A 9203-nucleotide genomic window follows, 5' to 3' on the forward strand; every position below is an offset into this window, starting at 1 on the left:
GGCCAACTATAGCGTGGCTCGGTAGAGTAAAATAGATACATATATATAATGCATGCTCGACTCATGGAATCACATTCTAAACCTTTCGGAGTGACATAAGGTCGGTATCCTCTGTACACGTTATTAGGACTAACTCTTCACTATGAACCTTATAAGAATCAGGAAGTACCAACAACATTGATAACATAAGAATAAGAGAAGCAACATTAACATCAATCGTTCCATAAGAGGGAAAACAATGTAAGTACTGCTAGCTTCTAAGAGTAGAGTATCTTTGGAAGCTCATTCATTACATTATGTCCAATCGGAGTCGTGCAAAAGAAGGAAAGGGATAGCCTCACATACACTGTATATGCTGCCCCAATCTCAAGCTATGCAATTGTCACAACTCCTTAGTCTACAATAATAGAAACGATACAATCGTTATCATTTAAGCGTCATAACTATTATGTATCGACCACAACCTATTTTACGATGAAACGGACAGCACCTCCACTATATATATGACTTCACACAATTCAAAACAATCACCAAACAGCCCAAACAACATCAATAATAATCATATTGAGCCTCCCAAAATAGTCCACGCACAACCTAATCACTTCATACACACGACGGCCACCGTAGTTGTGCCAAACGACCCGAAAATGTTACGAAGAACTATCACCCCACAACCCTACATATATATGGTATTTCTCCACACTCTTCCACCTTCAAAACTCCACAAAACAGTACTAAACCACGCAGCCCAATAGCAACACAAAACAGTCCACAAAACAGTCAGCTACAAGTGAATAACTCGAACTCACGGCTTCCAATCACCGTCCCGTGAGTTCTTACATGTATAGAACGAATTACCTTGAATTCACAGCACAAAAAAATGTATGAAAGAGGGCAGTAACTTACCTTACTTGTTGGATAACTCAGCCCTTCCCTTGGTTCTTTAAACTCTAGGTTTTACCTTCAAATAGAACTTGAAAGAGAGGGAAAATCGATTAGGGTTTGTGTGGGATTTTTGGGGAGGAGTTGCAGGGGTTAACTTTGGTTTTGAGGGTCTGAAATATGGATGAAATAACTGAGTTCATAACCCCTTAAAATTCCTCTCTTGGCCGACTTAGGTCTTTTAATTTTGTCCTATCATTTTGGCAAGTAGGTGATGCACCTACTTGTCATCTACCAATCTGTGCAGGCTTGCGAAAATATGAATATCTCTATACTCCGAGATTGTATTGACAAATGGTTTAATGTGTTGGAAACTAGACTCATAGATCTTTAATTGTGTGGGTAGATCAGCCCGTAAATTCTTGTAAATTGGGAGAAAATCTTAGAAATATTTGACCTAATGTTTAAGTAAAAGTATGAACCTAAGTTGCGACAACGTTTGTCGATTTTTGTTTCATAACTCGTTTGACTTCAAGACTTATGATACGGATATCATATGATTAAAATATCTTAATACATGACTTCTTGAGTGTATTAAGAACCTCTAGGTTTACCTGAAAATATGAGTTACAACATCATTGATTCGTTTAACTTCTAATGCTTGTTAATCACCCTTATACACCCTTGTATCGCTTAAGACCAATAGGATTAACTTCTTATCATCTCAAAGGTTATTCCTTCTTGGATTTATTTTAACTAATATATGGCATGAACTAACGCGTGTGGATATGGATTGTAACAGATAGTTACTGGAACCCCACAGCATAATGGCGTAGCCGAGATGATGAATCGCACCATTGTTGAGAAGGTGAGAAGCATGCACAGAATGGCTAAACGACCTAAGTCGTTCTGGGGTGAAGCAGTTCAGACAGCCTGTTATCTGATCAATAGGAGCCCATTAGTTCTATTGGAGTTTGACATCCCAGAGAGAGTTTGGACCAACAAGGAGGTGTCCTACTCACATCTGATGGTGTTCGGTTGCAGAGATTTTGTATATATACCAAAGGATCAGAGACAAAGCTCGATGATAAATTTGTTCCCTGCAAATTCATCGGATATGGAGATGAAGAGTTCGGGTACAAATTTGGGATCTTGTAAAGAAGAAGGTCATCAGAAGCAGAGATGTAATCTTCCGAGAAAGTAAAGTTGGAGTTGTAGATAATTAGTCAGAGAAGGCCAAAAATGGTATAATCCCTAACCTTGTTACCATTTCTTCTACTTCTAACAATCCCACAAGTGCAGAAAGTAGGGCCGACGAGGTTACCGAGCAGGGGGAGCAACCTGGTGAGGTTATTGAGCAGGGGGAGCAACTTGATGAAGGTGTCGAGGAAGTGGAGCACCCAACTCAGGGAGAAGAACAACCTCCACCTCGGAGGAGATCGGAAAGGCCAAGGGTAGAGTCATGCAGGTACTCTTCCACATAATATATCCTCATCAGTGATGAGGGAGCGCCAAAAAGTCTTAAAGAGGTATTGTCACATCCAGAAAAGAACTAGTGGATGAAATTCATGCTAGAAGTGATGGAATTCCTATGGAAAAATGGCACATACAAACTGGTTGAACTTCCAAAGGGTAAAAGACCACTCAAATGTAAGTGGATCTTTAAACTCAAGAAAGATGGAAATGGCAAGCTGGTCAGATACAAGCTCGATTGGTGGTTAAAGGCTTTGAACAGAAAGGTATTGATTTTGGTGAAATTTTCTCTCATATTGTCAAAATGACTTCTATTTGTACAATATTGAGCTTAACAGCTAGCCTAGATCTTGAAGTGGAGCAGTTGGATGTGAAAATTTTATTTCTTCATGGAGATTTAGAAGAGGAGATTTATATGGAGCATCCAAAAGGATTAGAAGTTGTTGGAATAAAACACATGGTGTGCAAGTTGAATAAGAGTCTTTATGAGATGAAGTAGGCACCAAGGCAGTGGTATATGAAGTTTGACTCATTCATGAAAAGTCAAACATACATAAAGACCTATTCTTATCCATGTGTATACTTCAAAAGAATTTTCTGATAACAACTTTAATATATTGTTGTTGTATGTGGATGACATGTTGATTGTAGGATAAGACAAAGAGTTGATTGCAAAGTTGAAGGGAGATTTGTCCAAGTCATTTGATATGAAGGACTTGGGCCCGGCACAATAAATTTTGGGGATGAAGATAGTTCGAGAGCGAACAAGCAGAAAGTTGTGCCTATCTTAGGAGAAGTACATTGAACGTATACTGGAACGCTTCAACATGAAAAGTGCTAAGCCAGTCAGCACATCTCTTGCTGGTCATTTGAAGTTGAGCAAGAAGATGTGTCCACAACAGTGGAGGAGAAAGGGAATAGGCCAAAGTTCCTTATTCTTCAGCAGTCGGAAGCTTGATGTATGCAATGGTATGCACCATACCTGATATTACTCATGCAGTTGGTGTTGTTAGCAGATTCCTTGAAAATCCTGGAAAAAAATATTGGGAAGCAGTCAAGTGGATACTCAGGTACCAAAGAGGTACTGTAGGAGATTGCTTGTATTTTGATCATCTGATTCAATCTTGGAGGGCTACACGGATGCTGATATAGTAGGTGATCTTGATAATCGTAAATCTACTACCGGATATCTGTTCACATATTTAGGGGGAGCTATATCATGGCAGTCAAAGTTGCAGGAGTGTGTCGTACTCTCTACAACTGAAGCAAAGTATATTGCCGCTACTGAAGCTGGCAAGGAGATGGTATGGCTGAAACGGTTTCTTCATGAACTTGGATTGCACCAGAAGGAATATATAGTCTATTGTGACAGCCAAAATGCAATAGATTTGAGCAAAAACGCCATGTATCATGCAAGAACAAATCATATCGATGTAAGATACCACTAGATTCGAGAAAAGATAGAGGATGGATCTATGCAGGTCAAGAAGATCCATACAAGTGAGAATCATTCGGATATATTGGCCAAGGTGATACCAAGAGACAAGTTCGAGTTATGCAAATAACTCGTCGGCATGCACTCAAATTAGCAGCCCCGGTGTTACCTCCTTCAGGTAGATGGGACTGGAGGGGGAGATTGTGGGGTCCATCTCATTGGTTGGCAAAAGTTGGCAATAGCCTTATGCCTATCTTGCCTACACTATGGCAGAAATCTTTGGTGAAAGATCTTATTTGGAGCCAAAGTTTGGAAACAAGTGAAGGAGATTAAAAATGCTCCTGTAGCACAGTTGGAGCCTACGGCTCTTTTCTCCTATAAAAGGAGGACCTCTTTCACTTCTTCAAACACACAAACAAAGAGAGAAAGAAAGACAGGGTATAAGAAAATAATCTGTGAGGAAAATAGAAGAGTGAGCAATATTGTAGTGAGGTGGGAATATCAAAAGAGGATTATTTCTTTTGAGTGTTGTAGTGGTCTTTGAAATATTTTACTCGGACCTACAAAGTGTAAAATTCCTTGCTATAGTGATATCAGTTGCTCCTCTCGGGGTCGTAGCTTTTCCCCTTATTCAGAGGGGTTTTCCACGTAAAAATCCTGGTGTCGTTGTCACTCTTTTATTCTTGTTGATTATCGTTTCTCAGTGCTACATTATTATTCCGCTTTTATTACCATAAATATTATTACTCTAGAGGATTTATTCCCAACATGTTTTACCCTCATAATTGAGGTATTTGTGTCTTCAAAACAATTAATACTAAAATCAGAATAGGAAAAGAATAATTAATTTAGTTTTGAGCTTTAATAACATAATTTGAGATAACTATTTTTAAAAACTACGACATATAACTTGAAACTAGAATATCTCATTTCTATATTTGGTTAAACTGATTCTATCAGGCATCAGACCTATTATTGGACTAAGGAGCATGATTTTTGCAACCAGAAAATTATTGAAAACATCGAGATTTTTCTTATATCTAAGCCACTAAAATTTATGATTAAATTTGGTAACAACAAATTTTATTCAGCTTTATCCATCTTCAAACCAAATATATATTTCAAATTTACATAATATGTTATATTTGTTATCCGATGAATCAAACAGTAATACTAAGCAGGCGTTTGGACATAAAGATTACTCCATAATTTTTTGGGGAAAAAAAAAGGTAATATTTGAAGTCAAGTCAAAAACTAATATTTGTATTAAAAATAATATTTGAACATGCATTTCACTGAAAAATATTGCAGGTTAGTGAGTACGCAACAAAAATTCCTAAATTTTTTGGAAAGGTGATCACTTTTTGATTTTTGAATGTTATTTTCGAAATATTTAAAAAAAACTTGTAAAATTCTATGAACAAACATATTTTTAACAAAAAAAAAAGGAAAAATATTATGGGCCTAAATAATCCAATATCGAGATAAATATCTGACTGCTAATATCCAGATAAATATCTTACTGACGCTGAATCTTAAACTATTGAGATAACTACACAGTATTGCCCCAATAGACACGCATATTTTAAATTAATTTATGAACAAGTAGATATTTTACTAAAAACCCGATGAATTATCTTCTACTATACTATCGAGATAAATATCTGACTGACGCTGAATCTTTAACTATTGAGATAACTATACAATATTGCCTCAATCAGACACTTATATTTTAAAATAATTTATGAACAAGTAGTTATTTTACTAAAAGCCAATAAATTGTCTTCTACTAATTGGACGTTAGAACATAAAAATTGTAAAACTCCAAAAAAAAAAAAAAAAATTGCGTTTGAACATAAAATATACTTTTGAGTTGTTTTTAAAATTTTATAATTAATATAAGTAAAATTTTAAAAATCAATTTTTTCGAATTTTTTAAATTTTCAGAAAACGTAAGAAATGTAAATTTCATCGGCAAATAATAATTTCAAAAAAAATAAAAAAAATCGAAAAAGAGTAAAAAAAATCTTATATCCAAACAGGCTCTAATACTATCATCAAGTACTCACTCTTTAATAACTCAATTAATTTAATCCTTTAAACTTCATTTAAAAAGTAATGAATATAAGAGAGTTCCTCAACTAGTAATGAACTAAGAAGCCGACACAGTTATTTCGTAAACCATCATTTACTTGATTCCATGGAACTTTGTAAAATACAGATTCACAGTATCTTAACCAAATATAAAGGACAATAACACCAACCACACTAAAACAGTAATGGATACTAATCTAAAGGCCAATTTAACAATAGGCCAAAATTAAGTAAATTTAATCTAATAACGACCACCACCGCCATAACCGCCACCTCCGTAACCACCGCCTCCTCCTTCACGTCGGCCACCTCCGTAGCCACCGCCTCCTCCCTCACGTCGGCCACCTCCGTAGCCACCACCACCACCTCCGTAACCACCGCCTCCTCCTTCACGTCGGCCACCTCCGTAACCACCGCCGCCGCCTCCACTTCCACGAGCCTGAGCTTCGTTAACGGTAATGCTACGGCCGTCAAGTTCCTGACCGTTCATCCCTTCGATTGCATCCCTCATGCATTTCTCATCCTTAAAGGTAACAAAGCCAAATCCTCTAGATCTGCCAGTTTCTCTGTCGTTAATGATCTGAAAAATAAAAGTAAAACAAAACTAAGCTCAGATCTAACAGATCTACAACGTTTACACGCAAAATAATTAACCGATCTATCTTCATCTCTTGACAAAAAGAGAAAAAAGACGGAACGTACCGTTTCAAGGGTATAACAGTAATAACAGTAACAGTAACAGTAACAGATGAATCAAGTAAACCAGAGATTAATAAACAGTAATCAGTAACAGAAGGTCATCAACAAAGCCAAAAAATGGGCCCGGATTCGATTTCTGCTCTGCGCAACAAACGGACCTTCGAGTCGAGAACTTCGCCGTATGTACCGAAAGCATCAGCTAAGGTTCTATCGGTGGTAGCCCATGCGAGCCCACCGACGAAGCAACTGTATTCTACTTCAGCCATTTTACTACACTGAGAAAAGAGAGAAGAGGATAAACCCTAAAGGAAAATATCAGAAAGAAGAGATGGGGTGAAATTGATGTAGAAAAACCCATTCTTTTATAGGCGGAGATGGCTCTAGTGTCTATGGGCTTTTAAGTAATTGGATTTCGCGTCTCGGTCTATGACGTCATTATGGCATATCAATTTCTTGAGCTTACCAACTTGTTTAAACCTCTTATATTTTCCACCGAAATTGTATTTCAGATGTGAATTATGACCACATCAAGTTTTTGACTTTAAATACTACTCCCTCTTTTTCAAATTATGTGAACTTTTTTGGTCTGTTTCAAGAAGAATGATCCCTTTTTAAATTTGGTAATAATTTAGTTTAAATTTACAATTCTACTTTTAATGAGAAACTTTTATAACCACACAAATATTCTGGACCCTTTTTGACTTATTTAGGTCATCTCCAACATTGCCCCTATCCCCCGTAATGGGGGAAATATTTGGGGGAATTTAGCTCCAACCCTTCCCTATTTTTGTCCCCAAAATGGGGAATGAATAGTGTTCCCTCAAATATGGCGGTACACTATTCATCTCCTCCATTACTATTCATCACTTTTTATTATTATTTTATTATTTAGTCTTTTAATTTATCTCTTTATATATACCTAATTATGTTTATGTAATGTATTTATAATATTAATATTATATCTTAACTTTGGTGTATAATTTTAATAAATTAATTTTCGTGCATTTATTATTTTTATGTAGAAATGGCAGTAGATGAAAATCAACGATTTCAAGAATTTTTATTTCGACATAGAAGAATTAAGGACAAAGATGCTCATTTTGCACTTCGTAATGCATTAATAGATCATTTATAGGAGAATACTAGAGATTGAAGTTGAATATGTATCTAGTATTTCGAATGAATTTTATCGTTATGCAATATGTATTTAATTAATCTTGTATCACAATGATTTCACTTTTATTGGAATTATTAGTTAATCTATAATAATTGCTTACAAATTATATTATTTAAAATTTTATGGAATTGTTTTAATTATGAAAATTACAAATTAATAAAAATAAAAGATGGAATTTGTTTAATGGAAATTAAAAAATGAAATGAAAGATAATAATATAATATAGAAGAGAGATAAGAATATAAAAAAGTTTGGGGAAAAAATGGGGGAATGGTTGGAGTAAGCTGTCCCCAAAATGGGGTAAAGATTGGAGATGCCCTTAGGATCACAAATTCCAAAAGTCTTCATTTTTTCTTAAGCTTCGTGCCCAGTCAAACAGGTTCACATAAATTTGAACGGAGGGAGTATATACTAATCAAAAATATTTATAACGTCTAGTAAGATCCATCGTAGTCTATAATATACGAAAAGCGAAGATAAGATGGTTCATGCAAGTGCACAGAAAGAGCGCAATTGCTCCAGTGAGGTGCGAGAGGTTGGTAGTGATAAATCTAAGGAGAGATAGAGGAAGACCGAGAAAAAATTAGGGAGAGATGATTAAACAGGGCATGACACATCTTCAGATCAACGAGGACATTGATCCATGACCCTAGATATGAGAGCATGAAGGTCAAGGAATAGGGTAGCTGATTAGTAGATAGTCGAGCGATTTTTCTCTTTTCTGTAGGAGAGAAAGATTCTAGTTTAAAGAACTTTATATGCTTCCTCTCCTACTCGTCAATAGGGTTGTTTAAATCCGAACTGTAAAGTGGCTTATTGGCTTATTGGTATCGGGTTATCGGATTAACAATTGGGAAACGAATTGAAATTTTATAATTAATGGTCCATCGATTCGGGGGAGGATTACTCAATTTTCTTATCGGATAAACCATTAACCCGTTAAGAATTGTTATATTTATATTTTTACCCATTATGAAACAGCTTCTTAGCAGCTTGAGCTTCAATGTCATCATAACTTATTTTTGGGGTAGGACTAGACTGATATAGATAGTTCTTGTTACCTTTCTACTCAAATAAATCATTTAACTTGATAATTGAAGCAAAAGTAATGTTAACTGAACTTCTATTATTAGTTAAAGATCCTCAATTTGTATTCTAGTTGCTTGTTGTAAAAGAATTAAAGAAGAAAAAATGGTCATTAACAATGAGGTTCATTAGTGCACTGGAGTGTGATTGCGATTAGATCGTCTATCTATTATCTACTGTCTTGCTTACTTATGTAATTTTTATTGTCTATTTGATTTAGCCAATAAATGCTCGATAATCGCTAATCCGATATCGGTCCGCCCGATATGTTATAGGGTGGCTAGCGAATTAGTACTTCTATAAGCCGATAACTGATAAACTGAACCGCTAAGCATAAATATCTGCCCAATTTGCTGA

At 35.7% G+C, this 9203-nt stretch overlaps 1 protein-coding gene across 1 annotated transcript; it reads right to left on the reverse strand.

Moving 5' to 3' along the window:
* Positions 1–5962: 5962 nt before the first annotated feature.
* Positions 5963–6937, reverse strand: LOC107818947 (glycine-rich RNA-binding protein). Its single transcript, XM_016645028.2, has 2 exons — positions 6742–6937; positions 5963–6464 (listed from the first exon to the last, which is right to left on the reverse strand). Exons 1-2 carry the CDS (start codon positions 6847–6849, stop codon positions 6126–6128), a joined length of 447 nt encoding a protein of 148 aa, XP_016500514.2. The 5' UTR covers positions 6850–6937; the 3' UTR covers positions 5963–6125.
* Positions 6938–9203: the final 2266 nt, after the last annotated feature.

The sequence above is a fragment of the Nicotiana tabacum genome, chromosome 5, assembly GCF_000715075.1.
Source record: "Nicotiana tabacum cultivar K326 chromosome 5, ASM71507v2, whole genome shotgun sequence".
NCBI classification, from domain to species: domain Eukaryota; kingdom Viridiplantae; phylum Streptophyta; class Magnoliopsida; order Solanales; family Solanaceae; genus Nicotiana; species Nicotiana tabacum.

Coding starts and splice junctions, on each gene's coding strand:
- LOC107818947 (XM_016645028.2), bottom strand. CDS start 6,849: ATGGCTGAAGTAGAATACAGTTGCTTCGTCGGTGGGCTCGCATGGGCT. Junction 6,465..6,741: donor GCGAAGTTCTCGACTCGAAG/GTCCGTTTGTTG, acceptor TTTATTTTTCAG/ATCATTAACGACAGAGAAAC.